The 26,384-nt window shown below is 44.6% G+C and overlaps 1 protein-coding gene across 1 annotated transcript in view; it reads right to left on the bottom strand.

The window, feature by feature from the left end:
• RNF24 (ring finger protein 24) overlaps positions 1-21,662 on the bottom strand; it is a 70,470-nt gene extending 48,808 nt beyond the window's left edge. Inside the window, exons 1-2 of the mRNA XM_065405468.1 lie at positions 21,564-21,662; positions 10,336-10,367 (exon numbers count right to left, since the gene is read on the bottom strand). Coding sequence (XP_065261540.1) covers positions 10,336-10,367 — 32 coding nt within the window. The 5' untranslated portion in view covers positions 21,564-21,662. The remainder of the gene's footprint in view (positions 1-10,335; positions 10,368-21,563) is intronic.
• Between the last annotated feature and the right edge of the window lie 4,722 nt (positions 21,663-26,384).

Raw genomic sequence — 26,384 nt, 5'->3', positions numbered from 1 at the left:
AATCCAAACCAAAAAAGTAGGTGTGTGGCATAATTGCAGAAAGCTTGCAGACCAGCCAGCAACATACATTTGGAGACAGTCATAAGATCCAAGTCCAGTGTACTGAATCTCAGAAACCTAAATTAGCTCCATTAACTGCTTGTGCGCACAAAATTGTCCTACCCATGTATTTGCTTCCCCCGTCCCAGCTATGAAATAAAACTTGAAGAATTTTTTCCTTTGGCCTTTTGTTTCACTGTTTCCTGCCACAACAGCTCTAAAGGAGATCAAAATGTCATGACCCTCAGCATTCACTTTCATTTCTCACAAAGGTGGTGGGAAAGCACGCAGCATTTTTTCAAATCTATTTACAACCTAGGCTAGTATTAACACTATGATGGTGGAACAATGACTTGTTTTACATTGTTCAGTTTTAAAGGGTCACTATTGCCCATCTTGCATAGGTAAACAGGAACCTTGCATAATGTTGCTGCTTCTTTAGTACCCACATTTCCTTATTTTTCATAAAATACTAGAATGTGCTTAGTCCCTTCTCACAAAGGGGAACTATTGGATAATCTCTAGGATTTTAAATTTGGTGCAGGATTGGTGGCATCCTATTTGCATGTCCCCCATGTCCTGTGCTGCTACTTGTCCAGCAGACAGACCAGACAGGAGGAGCAAAAGTGCTAAAATGACATGCTCAAAGGCCAGTTTCTCTCTGCTGGTCCTACTGGGCATGGGGGGGGGGGGAGACCTGTGTTGTTCAGAAATAGCACAGGCATGATCCTCTACAATTGTTGTAGGAACTCAGGTACAGGTGAGGTTGGAAAACTAACAAGTTAATTTCTCCATTTCCCTATCACCCCAAGCAACAGAGCATCATGTCTATTCTGCTTCCCATTGCCCAGCAACAGCAGCAGAGTGAAAATGATTAGTATCCTGTCATGTTAGTACTTCTAGCCAAATGCTGTGTGCAGTTGGAGAAGAAATGATATGATAAGACCAAGATTAGTCTCACTATCCCTGTCAGCAGAGTGTTGGAAGGCAGGGGTGAAATGTACTCAGACATTGGGGATTTGGGTTTACACACGACTGTGCTGACCTCCTCAGGCCAAGTGGAGGAGCAGAGGTGTAAAGTGACACACACAAAGGTTAAGTGAGTTGTCCAAGGTGGCAGTCAGGAGTAGAACACTGGAGTACAAACGCTCGTCCTCTGCTTTAAGTACTAGATCACACTCCAAGCAACTCCCCACTAACACTTCCCCCTGAATTTGAAAGGGAGAAAGGGAAGAATCCTTGACACACAAACAAAATTGAAACTCCAGATCCATGGACAATGTCAGTTCTTCCCACTGGAGCCAAATGGCTCTCCTTTCAAACACAAATCCATATGTTCCTTTTAAATAAAGGCACTGAAACCCAGGAATGAAGCTGCTCCATGAGATGTGGATGTAGAAACACAACCTCCTCTTTCTGCTTCATAGCAGTCAACGTTCCAGGCTGGCATTTCACAATAAAGATAAAAACAGCACTCTACCGTTATTGCTCAATTCAGTTAACTTCTCCCTCTTTCAGACTGCCCTCTAGTTTGCTGTGCCAATTCTTGACCTTCCGTGTTTTCCCTGTATGTAAATACTAGAGTCCACTGTATAATACAAACTGGAAACCCTTGTATCACTGAGCAGTACATTCATGGATACTATGAGGCCAAATACAGTGAGCTATAGGTAAGGCTGCGATTCTGTCACGGAGGTTGCGGAAGTCACGGATTCCATGACTTTCCGTGACCTCCGTCACTTCCACAGCTGCCGTGGCCGGCATGGCTGTCGCCAGGGTCAGACACACTGGCCACTGCTGGGAGATGTGCCAATATCAGCAGCAGCCCCGGGGGCAGCCCCAAAGACGGTTGGGAGAGCGGTCCCCGGGGGCCTTGGAGCAACGGGCCGCCGGGGGCAGGCAATGGGGCCCCAAAAGCAGAGATTTAGTCATCATGGGTATTTATAGTAAAAGTCATGGACGGGTCACAGGGCTGTAAATTTTTGTTTATTGCCTGTGACCTGTCCGTGACTTTTACTAAAAATACCCGTGACTAAATCTCTGCTTTTGGGGCCCCGTTGCCTGCCCCCGGCGGCCCGTTGCTCCAAGGCCCCCGGGGACCGCTCTCCCAACTGGTGATCTATGGATTTACAATGACGACTGAATAAGGGTAGAGGCACAGAGAAGGAAGTCATTAAGTACAGGGTCCCTCCAAAACTCTGATCTCCCCAAAATCCTGAAAATGACTCTCTTTGCCAATTCATGAATCGTTATACTAAGACAAGGGTCTCAAACTGGGGATCACAAGGTAGTTATGTGGGGGTCATGAGCTATCAGCCCCTGGGCGGTGGGGCTGGAGCAGTCAACCCCGCACATGGCTAACAGTCCCAGTCCTCCTTTGCCCCCCCCAGGTGTGGGGCTGACAACCACAGCCCTCTGGGGGTGGGGTGGGGATCGCACTCAGAGGCTTGCTGTGTGAAAGGGGTCACCAATACAAAAAGTTTGAGAACCACTGTACTAAAACAATGATGCTGCAAAGAACATGAACAGGCCCTTTCATATCTTTTATGTTAATACACAGACATCTCATCATTTCTCTAATGGAGTGTAGTCAGAACTAAAATACCAAGAGGTTGATAGCCTACACAGCATATGTTTATGGTAGGCATCTTGTGTTAGTGGCAGGAATGCTGTAGGTCACCAGAAACCAAAAGGTAAATGAAATAAAGACTAGCTGAGTTCAGTATAGGGGTACAGAGGAGAAACTAAATAAGCTTGCTATGTTATCTCAAAATTTTTTAGGGAGTAGATTGAAAAGGGACCAGGTGGCTCCAAAGACTAGTTGAGGAACAGCAAAGTAGTATGGGGATGGAAGGGAAGAATCTTTACTCCTGGGGTAATTCCGCACCACTGCGCAACGCAGAATTTTGCAGAAATTAACGTAGTGCACACAGAATTTCCTTTCCCCCACAGAAATGGGATGCAGTGCTGCTGGCCACCACTAGGGGATCCTGGACCTGGCAGAGCCCAGCTCACACATAGAAGACACTGCTGGGGGGTGGGAGGCGGAGGGAGCTAGAAGGTTCCTGGCAGCTCCAGTTCCCAGCATGCCCTGAGAGAAGGAGACAGCAGTGTGCAGGAAACTCCATGCAAGCCTGAGACCCAGCATCAGGCTGTTTCTCCCTCTGGATCCCTGTGCTCTAGGGGAGGGAATGGAAGGGTGTATTGGCTGGTGGGGGCACTATGGCTGGGCTCTGGGGGGGAGGGGTTATGGGTGTCTGGCCCCCTGGCAGAGCAGGGGGCAGAGAAACAGGAACTGGGTTGTCAGAGGAGTTCCTTTAACTCTCTACTCCTGGGGGAATTTTTGTGCATCTGTATTGTCACAGACATACTTGCTGACAGGTACACCTCTACCTCGATATAACTCGACCCGATATAACACGAATTCGGATATAACGCGGTAAAGCAGTGCTCCGGGGGGGGGGGCTGCACACTCCAGCGGATCAAAGCAAGTTCAATATAACGCGGTTTCACCCATAACACGGTAAGATTTTTTGGCTCCCGAGGACAGCGTTATATCGGGGTTGAGGTGTATTTTGAAATAAATTACCAAAATAATTGAAACTGGTGTGATTATGTAGTGTTATTTTGACAAAATTTGCAGAATTATAAAATACTGTGCACAGAATTTTAATTTTTTTGGGCGCAGAATTTTTAATTATTTGGTGCAGAATGCTCCAGGAGCAAATCTTGTACTGCTGTTACCCTCATTCCTTGTTCTGTGAGCACAAGACTTCAGTCTCCAGGGATGCCCAAAGAAGCACCTTTCACCTGCACTAAATTTTCCCCTCTCTCTCTCACACAATTCAGCAGCATGCAGATGACGGAAAAGCTGGTGTCCTGTGGTAGAGAAGCACTAACAAAACAAACAGGAGACTCACAGACTTTAAAAGGAGATGTGCCATTAGCTTCCTCCACTCTTGCAAGGCAAGGGTACATTTTGGAGCTCAGTGGGATTTTTTGTTTTTGTTTTGTGTTTCATTAAAAGATGTCAACATTATTTAAGAACCTTAAAAAAAAATGCATTCCTCACCCTACTCCTATAGAAATTTGTGCCAATGCGTTTTTATTGTTTGTTTTACATCCTTCCTGATGCCAACAGAAGATGTTAACCTCAAAATGTGCTAAATAGATGGTTTCTCTTTCCCCACATTTTAAAGCACCAGCTGTTTTCTGTGGAGCAGGAGGAAAGGTTTTCAGAATTCTCAGCAGTTTGGTGGGAAGAAAAAAAAAAGTCCGAATGTGAGTTCATGCCATATTCTGGGCCGCATATTGTGATTTTTCAATTCTATGTATGCTTTACTATTTGCTAGCTACATTTTTCAAGTATTCTGAGGAATTAAAGAAATTCCCTGGAATTGTAAAGAGTCAGAGATACTGAAATTCCATTATCCCACGGTGGGAACTGCAGCAGTGCAAATGAAGAGAACTGAATACTGTGACTCCCTCGACAGTACTGCAAAATTGGCCAGTGAATGCAGCAGCATTCCAGGGGCCTTGCACAGGGTGTAGTGTTGTTTGAGTAAACAGTGACAGTCGTAAAACATGATTTTTCCCCTACAGTGCCTCCCAGCCTACTGTATACTCCGTGGTACCAGCCTGCACAGTTTATAAAATAAGACAAAACAAACCCAAAACTAGACCACATCATTCTAGAGGATAAATTTGAAACAGGAAAAAAAATTACAGTAATTTACTGTTGTGCTCTCATGATTAGGGGGTGAAATTTAATTTTGATTATAAGCCAGGCTGATACCATCTGCCCCCTCAAGAAAGTCACAAACCAAATGACAGTGACCTCAAAATTAGTTGAAGTTGAAGTCAGGGCTGGAGGTAGAATTTTTCATCCGCGTAATTGGATAAGAGGTTATTAAATTATGACACCCTTAAAACAGGGGTATTCATCACAGTCCAGCAAATCTAAGTTCTTTGTCCATTTCTATTACATTTTGACTAGAGGATTTCAGTTCACTAAGTTGTGTCTCTTCTCTCATTTTTAATCAATTAAACTACTAGCATTTCAAACAACATCAGAAGGGCACATTACATTAACTGCTGGAGACCTAAGGTGTGTGCAGCATTTTTTTCTTTTGTTTTGTTTTTTAAGTTAAGTTTCTAGCCTTTTCCCCTACAGAAACAGACCGCAAAGTGTGCAACTCAACTGCAGGTCAATGAAAAAAAGGAAAATTTCAAAGTTAATCAGACCAGCTGTTTGCAATTAAGATGTTTAAAAAAAAATGGTGTTTGCATCTGTTGGGGGGGGGGGGGAGGAGGATACCTCTCCCCACTTCTGCAGCCAGATCTTAGCTAGAGAATAGAAAGTCAAAGGCAACTGCAATGAAGTTTGATTTATTTATGCAACAGGTGTGTGTGTCTAGTAGGTTGGTGGGGTGGACAGGACTAGCTCCCTGCTGGGCTGCCTACCCAAGTTCGCAATTCCTCTATTTCCTTGTTTAGGTTTCTTATCAGCTTAAACCTTAACTCTGAATTTTCCAGTTTTCAATTTTAAAAAACTCACCCCCTACGTTAATGCAAGGATTTTTTACCTTTATGTTAGCTCTTGCAACCTTAACTTCACCTTACAGTAGGGTTTTATTTTGTGCCTAGGATACAATAAATCTCAATAAATAGTGTAAGATTGCTGCAAAGATATAGGGAGTTCCTAGGAAAACTAAGCCACCAGCACAAGAGAGCGCTGCAGTGGTCGAGGGGTTTTAGACCAGAACTTTATAACTTCATGTAATCAGAGTCTTCTACTGGAAGGCAAAAGATATTATAGGCACCAGCCACATAACTTAGCAACAAGCATGCAGGCTATGCCAAGTATCTCTTTAAAAGGTCAAGAGAGCATATGATGCAGTTGAGTAGTAATACAAGCTTTTAATACAGGCTAAAGATACTTTAAACTGGTCCATTTATCAAACCACAATCTCAACCTGTCAGCATTCCCAAGTCCCTCTTGCTACCACTATGCAAGCTTCTCAGCAGGGGAAAAGAAATCGAACAGACTGTTTCTTTCCTCAATTCCACCCACCTTTCTATACATTTTCTGTACCGCCTCTGTCTTTAGGAAAAACTCAGCAAAACGTAAACTTAAATTTTAAAAACGAAAGACTGGAATTAAACCTACACTGGGGCTCCACAGGCTGATGATTTTTTTTAAGTGCAGAAGAGAAGCATTATTGAAATTCTGTAGGAGAAACCAGTTTTCCTCAGCTCCATGGGGGCTGCCATGTTAAATCACATTTGAATTCACAGAACAAGGCTGCTCAAATACCACCATGGCAGCTATTGGCACATTTCAATGAGACTACCATGGCCTCATTAGCGTAGTGGAAATCATGAGCCTTCCTTTGTATATATTTAAAAAGCATGTCTTTGAAAGCATACTGGGGGGCAGCCAGGCCTTTCCGGCTTGTAGCTCGGCAATTGGACAATGAGGATCACCTAGCCTAGCTAGGTCAAGCAAATATAGAAAGAAAACAAGCGGAGGAGAAAGTTATTTTAAACAAGCCACACAGAAAGGAAGATTTTAAGCAGTACTTTGAAGTGGGAGAGGGAGGGTCAGTAGGGTGTAACTAAATCCTTACCTTCAAATCTGTCCAACTAAAACCTGCACTCGAAGGAACAGCATTTTTGCAATAGGGTCTTTTTTTTATTATTAGAATTAAGTTTTATTTTTTACATTTTTAGAATGCAAGTACTTAATTTTAATCTTTCTCCCCTTCACATCAGATACAAGAGGGCTAGAAGAACAGCCCTTCCTTTCTGGTCCAACTAGGATCTGTGAGTCACCCACAGGAGGCAAGTTAAAAACTCATTCTAAATAAACAAATGAAGATTACGTAATCAAGTGGCTTCAAAAATAAACCCTCTTTGTGTATGATCCTGCAAATGATCCTCATTCAGGCAAAACTCCAGGGCCAGTTGGAATTTCCCCTGTGTAGGAGCTGCAGAAAGGTACCCTAAACATCTTAGGGTATGTCTCCACTAGCAACGTGGCTGCGTAATCACGGCACCACCGCTAGGAGAGAGGTCTCCCGGCGCTGTAAAAAAGAAAAGGGAAAAAAAAAAAAAAAACCACCCACACGAGGGGGGTAGCTACCAGCACGGCTCCCAGCGTTGGTGCACTGTCTACACTGCCTCTTTACAGCACTGAAACTTGCAGCACTCACAGGGGTGTTTTTTCACATCCCTGAGCGAGAAAGTTGCAGCGCTGTAAAGTGGCAGTGTAGACCAGGCCTGAGAAATGAACAACACTGAGTATGCACCAACTGCATTTTTTTTAGTCTTAGCAAATAAAAGAAAAGAACCAGGTATCAATTCAAGTTCTTGGATTTATTAAAAAACCCCCACAAATAAGTTCAATATTTAAATTTAAAAAAAAAAAATCTTACTAACAGCAAATAGATTCCTTCTTAAACCTATACTACTTTGGGTACACAAATGGTGGTGTGCTGCTTTAAAAAAAAAAAAAAGACTCAGTTAATCCTTGCAATTTTATAAGCCATTAATCCATTGATCTCATTGAAAAGGATTAGAATTATTCTCTTACTAGCAAATTAAAGGAGTTCTGAGCCAGATGCAAAGGAAAGCAAAGCGCAATCCATACCCTGCAGAGACTGCTACCACACAGCAAGTCACAGCTGAGGAACCCTCACCTGGCTTCCCATTAAAGAACAACTACTCTTTCCCCCGTAAGTAAGTAGAGTCAGGATTGAAAACTACCCTGCCCCATAATGTCTGGCATGCAAGAACAAATTCAACCCAACTGCTGCTATTTTAGTCAGTCTGACTACTACACAAGGTAGTTGAAACATCCGAGTTCATGCCAAAGATGAATTCCTGCGATGTATGAAGCACCATGAGAAACCTATGGGCAAGTCTACGCTATAAAATTAAGCTGAGCTAAGTTATGTTGAAGTACAGCCACTGCAGTAATTAAATCGCTTTGGCACGTCCACACTATGCCCCTGTGTCAGCGGTGTGCATCCTCACCAGGAGTGCTTGCACTGATTTAACTATCAGTGTGGGGCACTGTGCGATGGCTTCTAAAAGGCAGCAACAGTCAATGTAAGCAATGCAGTGTCTACACTGACACGGCGTTACCCTAACTATATCGACCTAAGTGCTACACCTCTCGCGGAGGTGGAGTTATTAAGTCGGTGTAGTGGGCGAGTTACATCTGTGGGAGCTACATTTTAGTGTAGACACAGAGAGTCAGGTCGACGTAAACTGCCTTACGTCAATCTAGCTATGATGTCCAGATCAGGGCTATGAATGACATTTCATGGAAGAAAATGTGTCACTGAGATGTTCTCTATGCACGGTCTTACTTTCCTCCTCCAACAACTGAGACTATAACAATTGATACATTGGCTCCATAAAAACATTTACTTTGATCTGCTCACTGGATACTGAAAAGTTCAAAACATAATTTCGGCAGAACCTCCCTCTCTTATCAGCAAGCCTGATAATTCTCTCAAAAGTCCTGGCAGTCTCACCCCATTTCACAGCCAAGGTTTAACGGCGGAGTTCTGTAGTCAAGACTTGCACTACTAAGATTTAATCACTGGTAAAAATATACTATAGGATATCTATGGAAGTATTGTGAAGTATTATCTGTCATTAGAAACCAACTACATTTCTCAAAACAGACTAAAAATCAAAAGGTATTGTATCACAATGTAAATAGTCATATTTATTCAATCCTTCATTAGCAAGATTCTATTGTGAATTTAGTTCCTGTCTCATAAAAAACCACTCTCAGACAATGAAAAGAAATCAAAATAGAAAGTGCATTAAACAATGGATAGATGATATGACAGACAATTTATTTGAAGGGACACAAGTCAAATTTGACCCAAAATTTAGATAGAGCAGGGGTCGGCAACCTTTCAGAAGTGGTGTGCCGAGTCTTCATTTATTCACTCTGATTTAAGGTTTCGCATGCCAGTAATACATTTTAACGTTTTTAGAAGGTCTCTTTCTAGAAGTCTATAATATATATAACTAAACTATTGTTGTATGTAAAGGTTTTTAAAATGTTTAAGAAGCTTCATTTAAAATTAAATTAAAATGCAGAGCCCCCCGGACCGGTGGCCAGGACCCAGGGAGTGTGAGTGCCACTGAAAATCAGCTCGCGTGCCGCCTTTGGCACGCGTGCCATAGGTTGCCTACCCCTGAGATAGAGTAAAAAGTAAGCTTTTGCCAATATAAATCTCTTTAAAAAAAAAAAAAAAAAGCTATAGAAACCTCCACTGAAGTTCTAAATTGTATCTAATCCTGGTCTATATGGGGAAATCGACTGGCACAGCTATAGCAGAATATTTATTTGGTTAGAGATAGGCCAGTCAATTTCCCCATGTAGACAAGCCCTAAAGAATGGCTGAGAAAGAAATTAAACAGCATGAAAAGGGAAGCCACATCTGTGTTCTCAGGCTCTCTTCCTACTACAGTGAATACTATGAGTTATCTCCTTTCATGCAAACATTCAGCTGAAAAAGCAGTCATTCCCTTTCTGCTTTTCAGCAATGTCACAATATCACACTCCGCATGCAACGTTCTTTGTGTAAGCATGTAAAAGAGGCCAAGTGTATAAACAATAAACTAAAAACAGAACACATAGTTTGATGTAAGCCCATGCACATTTTGTAACAATGACCTCACTGCTCTTACACTTGATCAGCACTATCATCACTTGATAAATATTAGCACTGCAACATTTGACCACATGGACTTTACATTGCTTTTAATTTAGACTGCCAGTACAATGGCAGCTACTGCACATGCATATACCCTCTCTATGAAGCAACATAAATTACAAATGTCCATTTGTAATCAGAATACTGTACATTAGTCTGCAGTCACAACAGTCCCTTCTTGTATTTTAACTTGTTATCGTTACCAAATCACATTTTAAATACTTCCACTCCCAATATTTTCATGTTAGCATAAAAGTTCCCTTAATAAACCAGACTAGCTCATATTAATCTGACATGCTCCACGCCAATCGCCTTTCCTCTAATGGCGAGAACTTTGCATTTAAATGATCTACTAGGAGTCTGTTCATCTTAAAAGCACTGATTTACAGGAGTTCAGGTACATGAACCCTAATGTGAGAAAACAGAAAAACAGTGCACCTCCAATACCCAGCCTTTCATGCTATTCCCATAGACCACTGTGATGCTGGATATTTAAACCACTATAGAGCAGGCCCTTCCTGAATTTAACTACTAGTATCAGAGCACAACTTACAGAAAACTGGACATCTGAACGGAGATGGACATCTGTAAAGAAATTAAAAACAAATCAAACACACACAATACAGCAGCAGTTGTCAAACAAAGAGCTCCACTAACCCCAAGTCTCACTGGCACTGCTGGGGCGGTAGCTGTGGTGTTTTAAATTAATACAGCCCAGACAACCCTGACGAAACGCAGGAGTTATAACTGACACACACATCTGCTATGCCAGTCACAGCCAACACACAAAATGAGAGATGGGTTTTTAAAACAGCACCACTGTTTTTTAATCATCAACCGAGAGGCCCTCAGAAAAACAATGTTAATGATCGATCAGAGGGCAAGAATGCATTAGTCTAATCAGATAAGAGTTATTGTTCCAGTGACAGATTCTCTATAACAATAGTGTTCTTAAAAGTAATGGTCTTTTCCTCTTGAGTATAAAAAGAAATGCAATAATGAGCTAGCTACCTTGAAGAGATGCATTTTTTCTTTGATTCATTTTAATATATTGAATCCCTAAGTATATAATACAGTTTAAAGTAATCCTTTCTGGTGATTATATTTCTCTAGTACATTAATCTGCATGTCCAGTGTGTTCCTGCTTTCAATGTGTTCTTTGTATATCTCAAAGGTAAAGATGGTTTTAAAAGAGCCTTTTTATTTTTAAAATAAAAAGGTGTCGGGCTATGTGTTTGACACAGGAAAGTAGGGGCAGGTGGATAAAAGACATTTTTAAATATTCTGATTTAATATCCACATTTAGTCAGTTTAACATGCAATCTGAATTTATATCTATCTGAAGGCCTACACTCAAAATAAAGTGTCTAAATACATTGAGATTGATTCAATAAAATGGATATCATGTACTTTTGATTTCTCCTGTGATAACTGCACCAAAATGATGGCACACATACTCAAAAGTTCTACAGTATGTTTTACTAGGAAAGGTATAAATAAAATCAAAGACAGAAGAAACATTTTGTTAATTTAAAAATATTTGAAATGCAAGAATTATTTGTCAATTATGGCTTAACCTGACAATGTCTTTTAATTGGAAAAATGCTGTGGCTCCAGGAAAAAAAAAAAAAAGACTTGTAGACTAGCAAGTATATCCGGAAGAACATGGCTAGTATTCTTCTGACACAATACTTTCGAGGAAAAGCTTTACAGTAAAAAAGAAAATTATGAGACAATGTCAAGTTAAAAGCCATATTGGAAAATTGGTTCCTGGATGGCTAATACTCTAGATTACGCTAACAAAAATATAAATCTCTTTGTACTTTCCACCTTCTTATCACTTTGGCCAGGGTGGACAACTAAAGTAGACAAGACAGTTTCATGCACAGGTTCTCATGCACTAACACAATGTTAAAGGTCACAACCCCTCCAGATGAAATGTTTCAATACTAAGATTTTTTTTTTTCTAATTTCATGAATTCTGTAAAACAAGCCCATAAAATCTAAATTTGGACCTAGAAACACCTGATAGCTTGAGAGTGCCCTTAAAAACCTACTAAAGAGGGATGTATGATAACTGAACTCCTGAACCTGGTTCACTCCCACATCTGCTTCCTCCTCTTCCCATGCCCCAAAACATCTCTGGAAAAAGTCTCACGATCATGCAGGCTTCCTCCACTGCAACTCTCTTCTCTCCCTCCTTCAGTACTGCTGTAGACTCTATCAAACAGCTTTATTTCTCCATCCTCATTGACTCCCATACCTCAAACTCAATTAGTGCTTTGCTATATTTGTCTAATCGTCTGCAAAATCTTGCTTGTTTTTTAAAGAAAAAAAATGGTCAGATCTATCTTATATGGTCCCCGTTAGTGTAGTATCTGAGCCCCACACAATATTTAATGGCTTTTTTGCTCATAACACTCCTAGGTAGGGTGACCAGATGCCCCGATTTTTGGGTCTTTTTCTTATATAGGCTCCTATTACCCCCCACCCTCTGTCCCAATATTTCACACTTGCTGTCTGGTCACTCTGCTCCTAGGAGATAGGGAAGTGGCACTACCCCATCTTATAGGAGGGATGAGGGGGGATATGATTGCTCTCTTTAAATATATCAAAGGGATTAATACCAAGGAGGGAGAGGAATTATTTCAGCTCAGTAGTAATGTGGACACGAGAACGAATGGATATAAACTGGCCGTGGGGAAGTTTAGGCTTGAAATTAGACGAAGGTTTCTAACCGTCAGAGGGGTGAAATTTTGGAACAGCCTTCCAAGGGAAACGGTGGGGGCGAAAGACCTCTCTGGCTTCAAGATTAGGCTTGATAAGTTTATGGAGGGAATGGTTTGATGGGATAACGTGATTTTAGTCAATTAGGCATTAACGTGCCATCGCGGGTAAAATGAGGGTCTGGCTGTAGAATCTTGCCTGTATGCTCGGGGTTCTACTGATCGCCATATTTGGGGTCGGGAAGGAATTTTCCTCCAGGGTAGATTGGCAGAGGCCCTGGAGGTTTTTCACCTTCCTCCGCAGCATAGGGCAGGGGTCGCAGGCTGGAAGATTCTGTTGTGGGTGGGTCAGCTTTTGTGGCCTGCATCATGCGGGAGGTCAGACTAGATGACCATATTGGTCCCTTCTGACCTTAAAGTCTATGAGTCTATGAGTCTATGAGATGGGGAACTAAGGCAGAGAGAGGCTAAATAACTTGCTCAAAGTCACACAGGAAGTCTGTGGCAGAGCAGGGAATTGAACTCAGGTCTCCCAAGTCCAGGCCCTGGACTATTCTTCTCTAGAGGAAGAGCCACCACAACCTCCCCTCCCCTCTCCTCTTCTCTTCCTCTCTTCTGCCCTTCCCTGCCAACATCTATCATCTCCTCCTGTCAGAATGCTGTCTTCCACTCCATTCTCTTCTAACTAACCAACCTACTGTGTTCCCACTCTCAGCCATCCCCTTTCTCTCCTCCTTTCAATCTTTTCTGGGCTATTTCACTCAAAATACAAGCCTGCAGTGGTCTTAACCCAACTGCTTCTCTAACTTTGCCCCACCTGCACCTCAGTGAACATGCCATTGCCTTGAGTTCCTCTCCTCCATTTTAGATTCCAGTCCCTCCTAACCCTCTCCAGTCCACAGAAACTGCTCTCCCCAAGGTTTCTAATGATCATTTCCTTGTTGGATCCTAGGGCCTGTCCTTCACCTTCCTTGACTTATCAACAGTGCCAGGAGCAGCAGAGGAGACACTGCTAAAAATCATGTCCTTACTTGGCTTGAGAGACCACCTTTCCTGGGTTCAAATCCTACCTCTCTGATCACTTCAGAATCTTTCAGTAGGGTGGGGAGTCCTCAACACACCCCCATCTCTCCATGGGACAGTCCCACCAGGCTCCATTCTTGATCCTCTCCTTTCCTTAATCCCCATATTTGGGTGACTTCATTGTTCACACAGGTTTAAACTGTCACCTATAAACTGCTGACTCACGCCTCTATCCTCTTTGCTCTCAAGCCAACTCTCTCAATTCGCTCATCTCAGCTTGTATATCCAACATTTGGGGATTGGTCCTGCTTTGAGCAGGGGGTTGGGCTAGATGACCTCCTGAGGTCCCTTCCAACCCTGATATTCTATGATTCTAACAGTCAATACTCTCATCCAGACCCTCATCTGTCCTAATGACTGCAGACGCCCCCTTCTGGTCCCCTAGCACTGCCATACAAAAAATGCAGCTAAGATCACTTTCTTTGCCTCCCCACCTTCTCTTTGTATTCATACTCTGGCTTCCTGCTTTTCAAACTTCACAACTGTGCCTTGCCCTATTTATCTGACCTTGACTTATCACAATACCACCTGCCTCTGTTCCAACCATTCGGCAGCTTCTCACAAACACATCTTATGCCTTCTTCCACACTGCCCCTTATGCACTGAGCACCCACGCTGAATTGTACAGTAAGGCCAATAACCTCCCCTCAAGACGCACCTCTGCCATGATGCCTACAAGAAATCAGCCAATTAATAGCAGCTTGAGGACAAGCAGCTCAGCATGGTTGGTACTTTTACGTAATTACCATGAAAAAAACCTCTACGTGTACACAAAAATTGTATATTTTATAGTGTTACCCTCCCTTTACATGCCACTTCCTAGTCAGCTGTTCAGGGCAAGGACCGTGTTTGGTATGTGTGTGCACAAAAGACTGCTAATCCTGATCAAGATCTCTAGGAACTACCATATATAAATATTACATAATGATGACTAAGAGAACTAACAGGCCCCTGTAGTTTGCTAGGCCCACCAGATTTTGTAGAACAGACTATCTTTGCTGTTGGGGGGGGGGGGGGGGGATCTTGTTCTTTCTTTTCAGGTATAAATAAGTTAGTCCAACTAACTTATCAGCACCAGTGAAAGAGGCTACTGCAGTCAATTGCTGGTTTGATAGTTCAACTGTTCCCTCTAGATGAATGGCCAATAAGTTCCACCAGCTCGGAGGTTTAACTTCCTAACTTTTGCAGCAAATATGTACCTGTTAGAATGGGTCATCTCCAGGAGAGTGGTTATTATGGTTAAGATAGAAGCAACCAAGAGGCTCCAGCTTGTGCAGAACACGATAGCGCAGCTCCCTAGCGAGGAATCACATCACCTCTGTACTCTATACACTCTACTGGCTCACAGTTCATTTCCAATTCAAGGCCTTGAGCCTAATTTACAAGGCTGTGAGCAGGTCAAGACCTTTGTAGATCTGAAATAGCCTCTCCAACTACAAGCCTCTGAGTCAAGTGTAGTCTTCTGGGACAATGCAGCTAACAAGGCCTAGAAGAAAAGTTACAAGACTGTAGATAAAATGTCTTGGGTCAACAATGCTCAACTTTGATATCAGCTATTGCAGGAGATAGAACTAAGCCACAGCCTAGCCAGCTTCAGAACATATTACAAGATCCAGCTATGAGCCAGAGATGTTCTGCCATAACAGAAAGCAAGGAAACCCTAATATTTAGGGTGGGAGGTGGGGTGTTTAAGAACTAAACCAAACCAAAAACTTTCAGGCCTACTTTATGTACACATCATAAAGAATTAAAATGCGGCACAATTTTTTTCTGCTGTACGAGTCACCCTTAAACAGCTGCTGCATTCCATCATCTACAGGAAGAAGTGTCCTCTGCCTCTGCATCACCCCAGGGCTGGCCTTGGTTTACTGACTGCACAGAGGAGAAAATAAATGGCTAGGGGAAAAGCTGGAGCAGCAGTGGAGGTTGACCAGTAAGACAACCTTGTGTTCTATTTAGAATCACTGATTCTACTGATGTTCTGTGAAGGGTAAAACAGCTTTGTTGATCTCTACCACTGCAAGAGCAGGAGAATTATCCAGTGGAACGGCATTGGGATGGCGGCAACCTGATATACCTGTACCCTATGACAAAGTCAGTTGCTGCTTGTGTAACACACTGGTGGGTGGGTGTTACTAGGGTGACCAGACGTCCCAATAAAATCAGGACTGTCCCGATATTTAGTTGTTTGCCCCGCAACCCGACCGATGGCTCAAACTGTTGCAGCTCAGGCTTTCAAGTCTGCAGAATCCCAGCTCCACCCTTGGTGCGTCTGCTTGCTGTGACTTTCATTGGCTAGATCAGCAGAGGCTGGGCCCTCACTGCCGCTACAGTGTCAGAACCAGGAGGGAACAAACGCCCCTGGTTGAATTTCAGAGGGTGAGCTTGAGCTTATTACCCATAATACACGTCCTTCCTGACTTAAGGCCAGTGGAGAAGTGCTAGCCTTGTAGATGACTGAAGAGAAGCATAAAGATGGAAAGAGTCCTGTGTTTTAATGTGCAAAGGCATGGTCCATAGGCATAAAAAAGCCTTCACTTTAGGTTATTATCCCAGTCTCTTGTCTAGTCTCTAATCTACCCTTTTCAGGAGAGGTTATGGAGGAAGTGTTGGCTGGGAAACTCCAATACCACTTGGATCAGACAATGATGCAGAGCTCAGTCTAGAATCAAACTGTCTCACATCATAGAGGCAGCTCTGATCAATGTAGCGGACAATCGTCTAGTGATGGCTGTCATGGATTTGCCCTTGCTGATGTTAGCAGGCACTCAAAGATGCCTGGGTTTTAGTTGCTTTCAGTCTGGAAAGCACAACTGAATCTAGCCTGGGGCAGTCTGTGGAACTCCCCCCGCCTTGAGGAGATCTACTGGAGTTTCCCACATAGAGAGATGCGCCAGTGGGAGTCTGGACTAGAAACCTGTTCCCCTGGCTGCCAGTCCCAGGCCTGAACAACTAGACCACACTCTCTCTCCTGGCCGTCTCTGGCATCTGGTACAAGGCCTTCCTACATTGGTCAGTACATTTTGGATTCTTTCCACCCCTCCCAGAGATGCCAGCTTTGCTCTGAGACTTTCAGGGGTGCTTCTGGAAGAAAGAAAGAAAAAGTTAGGGAGGAATTAGGGAGATTGGTTGGACCGTTGACAAGGGCCAAAGGTACAAAGCCATATAAAGATGGGGGGGGGGGCGAGCTTAGGGGGAATGCCTTGAACACTTCTGCATTTTAGATGCATTTCTGTGCATATTAAAGTAAGTGGGACTTCTCCCCCCACAGAGAAACCAGGACCTCTCTCTCCTACCCTATCCTCTCCTCAAGGAGTTTGGGAGAGGTCCCAGTTTATCTATGACCAAGGAGAGGGCATGGCCCCCCCCCTTGTTGTGCCCAACTCCCACCCCTAAACAGGGAGAAGGGGAGGATCAGCCCTAGGTACACTGCCCTCCTATTCTGTAGAGGACCCTTAATTACCTGGGCCAGTTCTGGGCCTCCTTATCAGGTGGGGCATCCTCTGTCCCATTCCCTCTCTCCTCCTCCAATGCTGCCTCCTCCTGCTCCCCCCCCCCTTGCCTTCTCCTCCCCTGCAGACTGCACAGTGAGGATCTGACAGGAGGCAAGCTGCAGTGATTCTGAATGGAGTTTGGGGCACTGGATTCACCATCCAAGCCACAAAGCTGCATGTTGTGCACTAACTGCCCAAGCAGACCTTACTGGTACACTCTAGGTACCTCGAGCACATCAACATAGTCCAGCAGGGTCCACATGGGGCAGTTAGAGCGCAGCCTGTGGCTTGGGCAGGGAAACAAGCAACACCCTGGCCCACTCAAAATCTCCATAGCTTGTTTCCTATTGCCTGTGCCATAAGGGTGGTGGTGGTAAACACCCCCCCACAGCTGCGGAACTATTTGCTGTGTTTGTCAGGCGCGCGCGCGCGTGTGTGTGTGTGTGTCACTCATCAAGTATGCATGTGCTTGCAAAATTCGTAGGCTTAAACCTGTATTCGTAATTTCATAATTACATGTACAAATCGGGAGCATTATGGAAAATTAGGGTGGGTTGGCATCTCTGCCCTCCCCCAAGTGGTTCATCTTTTTGAGACTATTTTCTTTTTTCCTGTATTGTTTGAGGGAAAGACTAGCTAGTTTTTCTGGGCTCTGGCCAAGATTTTATTTAAGTTTTTCTATAGATTGCCTAGCACTCCAAATATAGTAACCAGAGGAAGTGCTTTATGAATACAGCAACTGAATAAATAATCTGTTTCACTTGTGTTGATTTTATTATGTAATAAGTTTAAGGTAGTTTTATTTACATCTGATATAAACACATACCAAGAAGATTGTAGTTGCTTAGTTTAATACTAAACAATGTAGATTACCCAGGTTGGGATCAATAACAAAGTCTGAAACATTCCATTCCATTTCGGCTTTCTCATAACACCAACAGGAAGAATATGGGCAAGTTTTGTTTTATTCATCAGTGTAGTTTATCGAGACAAGCCATTTCACTGTTTGAACTAAATGGGCCAAACTTATCTGTGATGTAACTCCATACACTCACAATATACCAAAATAATTCCAGGTATAACTTCTATCTCCCACACCAAGCAATAACAGAGTGAACTATTGTTTAAGATAAGTAATTATTTCAGTTCAGTAACTTTGACGTGATAAAGCACAGAGGTATTGCTAAAATTAATACATCAGATATCTGTGTCTAGGACCAGGTTCCACCTTGGTGATATGGTTTTATACAGTATGTATTGCCTAAACCAAAACAGGATATGAGATTTTAAGCATGGCTTCACTCTGAAAAGTGACTCAGCAGCCTAATATTGTGAGGTTGATTTTGTATCAAATTTGTCCAGTTTACAAGTAAAAAAAAATACAGTTTTTTCTGTTTGCAGGCACTAGACTCAACCCACAATCTCCAAGTCATGCTGAGTTCTTTCCTATTTCTGCATTATCATGACAACAAAATTCTGCCGGCAAATTATGCTTTCAGTTACACTTGTACCAACCAGCTATTTTCAAAAGTGTTGCATAGGTGTAACAGAGAGCAGAATTTGATCTTGTAACTGCAACTTAACAATTCTGTTGATGAAGCATGATCCAGAAGTAAACGCAGCTCTTTCACAGAGCTCTTTTGGTTCTACCACTGCTCATAAGAATAAATTCTTCCACTTCTGCCTCCCACCCCACTAAAGCAGATAGTGATCTTGCAAAAATGGCACCTTGTTGTAGTCAATAGATCGATTCCCTGTTTATATTGCAAATCCTTTTTCATACTAGAACTGCCCTTTAAATTAGGCAGGACTCTAGGTAGGGGATCTATATTTTATTCACCTTCACACATGTTTTTTCCTTCTTCCTCTCAACATAAGTGCTCTGCCAATATGCTTAGCTTTAAGCATGTGAGTAGTCCACTTACTCCAATGGGGCCTCTCACCAGGTTAAAATCAAACATGAACTTAAGTGCTCTTATGAATTAGGGTCTTAATGAGCTTCTGGTAGCAAGAGGCCTGCATTTGGAGAGGAATGGACTTTTTTGGAATAGATCTTTTCCATCACTAACTTCTGTATTTGAATAAAGAAACATGGTAAAACAGAAGAGGGCTTCTTAATACAAGAACCATGCTTCAGTTGCCATTTAGTTTACCAGCTAAAATTACACTGCTATGTCTATTCAATATAGTATATACTCATGATATAGTTCTCCAACGTACCTAATCTAAATTAGCTGATTGCTACTTCACACACAGCACAAACAAATAAGAAAAATGAAACCTGAACTATGCAGCTAATGCAAGGAAACACTCCAGCTAATGTGCACCCCACAGACGAACAATAGGTACAAAAGAGAAATGATTAAATAAAAGAACAGAACCATACAGCTCGTGTCTTTATTTGGCTTAAAGTCAGCTGCAGACTGTGAATAGGAACCCTTCCCAGTTGAAACAGCCCTGCAGAGCAGTAACAAAAACAAAGAAAAGCCAGTGAAACAAAATTTCTGCTCAAGAGCCCAGACGTTTTTCCTCTGTAAAAACCAGAATGAGGAATGCATCTCATTATTTTCCAGCAGCCCTGTGAGAGGAGCCACTGAGCTGGGTTACGTGATACTGAACACACTACATGACAGGAAACTCCACATCAAAGACAGGGAGCATGCCAGAGCAATATGTAATCAAAACCTCCTGCCAAAGGTGGGGGGTGGGAAATCCAACACACATACACAGACGTGGAGGATTTGGCACCACCTAGCGCTATTTGCACATGGTGTGCGTGGAGGGTTGGGGGAGAGCTACTTGGTTACAGATATTAACAGAGCCCTGCATCACGAGTATTGCACCAGCAAATACACCACTGGGAACAATTCCACATTGGCTGGGGGAACAGCCTAAATGACCTAATACATCTTTTCCATAGAAAGCTTTTAGGATTTAAGACTTCCTCCCATTAACTCACAGATTCCCTAACTTGTGCATTGCCCATGCACCCTAAAACAAAGACATATGATGCAAGGCAAGAAGCAGAAGGTGCATTTTCTTTCCAGCATTCTACCCTGTGTGATCTACCCACCACCCCAAAAACAGCAGCCTCTTGAATGCTTGGTCTGTCTCTGTAAGTGCTTGCATGGCCAGAAAGTCCATCTCATGGTACATTTTAAATACGAAGACGATGCTTTTAACAGAATCACAAATATTTGTCTCAGCCCCTAAAAAGCCATAGGATATGCTACGACACCACATTAGCAGCAACCTCTCTGCCCTACCGCTCCACCAGACAGTTCAGCAGCACAGAGCAGCAGACAGGACACACTTGACTGGGGGATGTGCCATCCCGGGCAGATTGTACCCACCTCTGACACAGCCCCGAGAGGGATGTCTCTCTTTCACTTGCTGGCAACCTTGGCACAGCCCATGATGTCAGGCAGATATGACCAAATTGAGAACTTGAGTTGGGATTTGGGGGCCTGCACTTCTCCCCACAGGGGATGTGTATGCCAACCGCTCTGCAGAAGGGTGTGCGCGTGACCGCCCCCCAGGCTCCGCTGCACAGAGAGATGCTCCCCTTCCATCTCCTCTCCCTCCCGGGCTAAGTTACCCTCCTTGCCCCCCTTCAGCCAGATGGAGGAGCTGAGGCTCCCCTCCCCGAGCAGGTAACCACAGCTCACCTCCCTCTGCCCTCTAAGGGGTTCAGGTCTCCTCCCCAAGAGCAGCTCAGAGCCCCTCCCGGCTGCCAGAAAGAGAGGGGGGGGGGCTAGGGTGACCAGACAGCAAATGTGAAAAATCGGGACGGGAGTGGGGGGGTAATAGGAGCCTATATAAGAAAAAGACCCAAAAATCGGGACTGTCCCTATAAAATCGGGACATCTGGTCACCCTGGGGGGGCAGCTCCTCCCTGTAGTGCCCCCATCCTCTAGTGAGACCCTGGGGGGGGGGGGGGACACAAGAAGCGCTCCCCCATTGCCCACCTGCAGCGTGCACTCGGGGGGGGGGGGGTTGGGGGCAGCTCTCCCCCGTCCCTGCAGCGTGCACTCGGGGGGGAAGGGGAGGGATTGGGGACAGCTCTCCCCCTCCCTGCAGCGTGCACTCGGGGGGGAGGGATTGGGGGCAGCTCTCCCCCCTCCCTACAGTGTGCACCGTGGGGGGAGGAATTGGGGGCAGCTCTCCCCCCTCCCTACAGCGTGTACCGGGGGGGTGATTGGGGGCAGCTCTCCCCCCTCCCTACAGCGTGCACCGGGGGGGGGGTGATTGGGGGCAGCTCTCCCCCCTCCCTACAGCGTGCACCGGGGGGGTGATTGGGGGCAGCTCTCCCCCCTCCCTATAGCGTGCACCGGGGGGGGTGATTGGGGGCAGCTCTCCCCCCTCCCTACAGCGTGCACCGGGGGAGGGGTTGATGGGGGGCAGCTCTCCCCCTCCCTGCAGTGCCCCCCCGGGGGGCAGCTCCCCCCACCCTCCGGGGAGCCCCGCCCCTCACTCACCCAGAGATGCTGCCCTGGCGGAGGGAGTCTGTCGATGCCGCAGCCACCTCGCTCCCGCTGACAGACAGACAGCACTGCCAGGCTGGGGCAGAGCGCCAGGGACCCGGATGTGGAGGGCCCCGCCCACTCCGCTTCTGTCTAGCGCGGGGCGCTCGGACCTCCCGCTCTGCGCGTGCGCCGAGCGACTCCGGAGCTCGAGCTGCAGCTGGGGGAGGGCGTGTGTGTGTCTGTCTGTCGGGGGGGCGGAGCGGGGATCGTGGCTGTTTCCCGGTCTCGTGGGGACTCCTGCTGCTTGCAACCCGGGCAGGGAGCGTCCAGCCCTTTGTGCATTGCAAGGGCAGGAGCCCTTGTCACTTCTCCTGCCTAGGCTGCTGCTGCCCGGGCTCGCAGCGTGCAAAGGGCTGTGTCCAGGGATTTCCCTAGACTCCCCCTCAGGAGGCGTGTACGCACCCCCCCCCCCCAGTTACATGCAGTGTTGTCAATTTAGTCGTCAGGATGGAAATCTGAATTGAAATTGAAACATTAATACACACTTTAAAAGCATATATAGTATATGAGAAAATACTCATGTACCTGAGAAATCATAATGGGTTTGAAAAGCAGGAACAAAGACTAGCTTCCTCATACACCTGTTATTTATGAGGATGTCAGTGCATTTGTTTCAGCTATATTGGCCTACCTAATAATTTCAAATGATTATAAGTAAGGTCTGAATGAGCTGTCCCCCGACAGCTAGTGATGAGCCAGGGGTGGGTGGAAAGGCTTCAGGACCAGACTGTATTTACATGAACACACCTACTCTGCCTAGGTATCCGGCAGACAGAGCTGTGCTGCCCAAGTGCCCAATTTTGGCTGGTGTTGGGTTACAAATCACTTAAGTATTAAATGTGAGGGTCATGAAATGTTGTTCTCCTCATGGTCTGAGTAAAGAGCAGCAGAACTGTACTTACCCTGACTGAATGAGGGGGTCTCCCTCAGTGCTTAATTTGTGCTAGGGCTTGCCAGGGCTGAGCTCCTGCACCTCTAGGCTCATAGCCCTGCGACCTCTGGGCTTGTTACATCAGTTATGAAAGTAACAAACTTGCTTGAACAGCAGCACCTCTCATTACAAATTAAGCACTGGCCATCCTCAACTGAACTGCACTCCCTAAGCAGGAGGTTTGGATACCATTATCCTAATGAAGAGAGAGGGATGGGGCACAGGTGTTTTGCTTGGTAGTGTGGTGTGCCTAAGTCACAGGCACTATTTGACCTGCCCCTCTCTCCTGTTTAGGGAGAGAGCTGATTAGGGTCCATAAGGAGTCTTTTGGTTTGTTAAGTGACCACTAGAGCTGAAATCACTGATAATCAGGTTTAAGTGCTTAGACCTGCAGTCAAGTATCAGGGGGTAGCCGTGTTAGTCTGTATCTACAAAAACAACAAGGAGTCTGGTGGCACCTTAAAGACGAACAGATTTATTTGGGCATAAGCTTTCGTGGGTAAAAAACCTCACTTCTTCAGATGCATAGAGTGAAAGTTACAGATGCAGGCATTATATACTGACACATGGAGAGCAAGGAGTTACTTCGCAAGTGGAGAACCAGTGTTGACAGGGCCAATTCAGTCAGGGTGGATGTAGTCCACTCCCAATAATGGATGAGGAGGTGTCAATTCCAGGAGAGGAAAAGCTGCTTCTTTAATGAGCCAGCCACTCCCAGTCCCTATTCAAGCCCAGATTAATGGTGTTAAATTTGCAAATGAATGTTAGTTCTGCTGTTTCTCTTTGAAGTCTGTTTCTGAAGTTTTTTTGTTCAATGATAGTGACTTTTAAATCTGTAATAGAATGACCAGGGAGATTGAAGTGTTCACTTACTGGCTTATGTATGTTACCATTCCTGATGTCCGATTTGTGTCCATTTATTCTTTTGTGGAGGGACTGTCCGGTTTGGCCAATGTACATGGCAGAGGGGCATTGCTGGCACATGATGGCATAAATAACATTAGTGGATGTGCAGGTGAATGAGCCCTTGCTGGTGTGGCTGATGTGGTTGGGTCCTCTGATGGTGTCACCAGAGTAGATATGGGGACAGAGTAGGCAACGAGGTTTGCTACAGGGATTGGTTCCTGGGTTGGTGTTTCTGTGGTGTGGTGTGTAATTGCTGATGAGTATTTGCTTCAGGTTGGGGGGTTGTCTGTAAGTGGGACAATGTTTTTGTACAGTGTTTCTGTGGAAGAGACAGCCCAGCCTGCACTAGCAGCCAGGTTCCCCCACTGAGAGCTGAAATCACTGAGAGCTGGGTGAAACCTTGAGAGATGGACTCACAGAGGTCACAGTGGCAGGTGGCCACAGAGGTGACAGTGCAGGGCCATTGGGGACAGAGCGGTAGAGTGAACGGTAGCACAACACACAGCAGCACTGGACTGTTTTTGTGACTTCACTCCAGAATGCTAGATTTGTGACTGGGAAACTTATATAAATATACGTTTCCTAGTAGGCCAAGATTTTTAAAATGCAGTATTTACCAAGGTCATTATCTCACATCATCGCTATCTCAAGAGGTCATTATCTTGGGGAGTTTCTTTACTAAAAACTTTATTATTATTTTTTATGTAAGAACAGCTATATTGGGTCAGACCAATGATCCATCTAGCCCAGTATCCTGTCTTCTGACAGTGACTATTCCAGGTGCCCCAGAGGGAATGAACAGAACAGGCAGTCATCGAATGATCCATCCCCTGTCATTCACTCCCAGCTTCTGGCAAACAGAGGCTAGGGACACTCAGAGCATAGTGTTGCATCCCTGCCCACCCTGGCTAATAGCCATTGATGGACCTACCCTCCATGAACTTATCTAGTTCTTTTTTGAACCCTGTTATAATTTTGGCTTTCACAACATCCCTGGCAAAAAGTTCTATGGGTGACTGTGCGTTGTGTGAAGAAATACTTCCTTTTTAAAAAAACTTGCTGCCTATTAATTTTATTGGGTGACCTCTGGTTCTTGTGTTAAGTGGAGGGGTAAATAACACTTATTCATTTTCTCCACACCAGTCAAGATTTTATAAGCCTCTATCATATCCCCTCTTAGTCATCTTTTCCAAGCTGAAAAGTCCCAATCTTTTAAATCTCTCCTTATATGGAAGCTGTTCCATACCCCAATCATTTTTGTTGCCCTTCTCTGTACCTTGTCCAATTCCAATATATCTTTTTTGAGATAGGGTGACCAGAACTGCACACAGTATTCAAGATATGGGCATTGTGACAAAGCTCTGTCCTTGTCTCCATGGGTCCCGCATTTCCTGGCAGATTTTGCTAGCCTCAGAGGCTCACTGTGACCCTCCATGTAGCCCTTCTCTCTCCAGAGGCAAGGGTCACAGCTTACTGAGCCATTTTCATCATAAACCAGCAAGGGAGGTGAGGAGAAGCAACCCTCCCTCACACAGTCTCTGTTGTCTCCCAGTCTCAGTGATTAATCAGGGAGGGGAGGGGGGAAGCCCAGGCCCACCCTCTACTCCAGGCTCCAGCCCAGGGACCCTAATAGTAGCAGCTATGGTAGCTGTCTTTTTGGAAATACACCACTACCTCGATATAACACAACCCGATATAACACAAATTCAGATATAACGCAGTAAAGCAGTGCTCCCGGGGGGAGGGGGGCTGCACACTCCAGTGGATCAAAGAAAGTTCAATATAACGCAGATTCACCTATAACACGGTAAGCTTTTTTGGCTCCTGAGGACAGCGTTATATCAAGGTAGAGGTGTAGGACATGTACAATTCCCTGGGCCACTTTCCCACAGCAGCCCCCACTCAATATCTCCTTCACCATTACCTCAGGGCCCTTCCTTGCACCTGATATGGCTTTGTACTACTTCATTCCTCCAACAGCACAGCTTCCTCCTGACACATGCACCTCACTGACTAACTGGGAGGCTTTTAACTAGTTCCAGCCAGCCCTTGATTGGCTTCAAGTGTTCCAATCAACCTAGCTATCTCCACTGCCTTCTAGAAGGATCTTAATTGGCCCCAGGTGTCTTGATTAACCTGGAGCAACTGCCATTTTGTTACCATGGTACCAGGGATTTGTTTAGCCTGGGGCTAACATACCTGTTCCTCACTACATTACTATAGCCATCTGGCCTTGCCCAGTCACAGAATATCATGGATTTATATAGTAAGGAGGAGTTTGGTTTGCCAGTCTGATCAGCTAAGCCAATACTGACAACCTATATGAAAAGGCTGTAAAACACCATGCCTCTGGACTGCATCAACATGCAGAAAGCCCTATAAGCCAGTTACTATCAAAGACAATTTTAGAAGAACTTAATGAGAATGCTGGAGACACAACTCAGCTTATGTGAACCAACATGGCTGTTGCATCATACTTTCTATTTAAGCAAGAGATTCCACACACTACAAACTGGAGGCTATTACTGCTATTATTGGCTTTGGAAAGTATCCACCAAGATAGGACAGATCTAAGTAGTAAGGCTGGTGGACTACTTTTGTTACTAATTAGTTCAGAGAAGACTATCGCCATTCTCTCTCTTGTAAGTCTACTGTTGAAACCACTTGGGTCATTAAACAATGTCATCTAGGCATCTGCTACAACAGTAGTAGATCTTTGTCCAGCCATTGAAGCTACCCTTGGATCAATCAGATATACATTGAAAATGTACTGGAAGAAGCAAAGACTTCAGTCCAGAAGTTGACTAATGAATGTACTTATATTGACTCCTTAAGTGAAGAGGACAAGAAGTGTTTGTTAAGCCAGCTGAAAAAGTACACAGACTTGATTCTTACAAATCTACAATAGCGATTTCTGGATTCTACTCAACCTCCAC

This window comes from Emys orbicularis, chromosome 5 (genome assembly GCF_028017835.1).
Source record: "Emys orbicularis isolate rEmyOrb1 chromosome 5, rEmyOrb1.hap1, whole genome shotgun sequence".
Lineage (NCBI taxonomy): Eukaryota > Metazoa > Chordata > Testudines > Emydidae > Emys > Emys orbicularis.
This window is presented reverse-complemented; position numbering and strand designations above follow the sequence as displayed.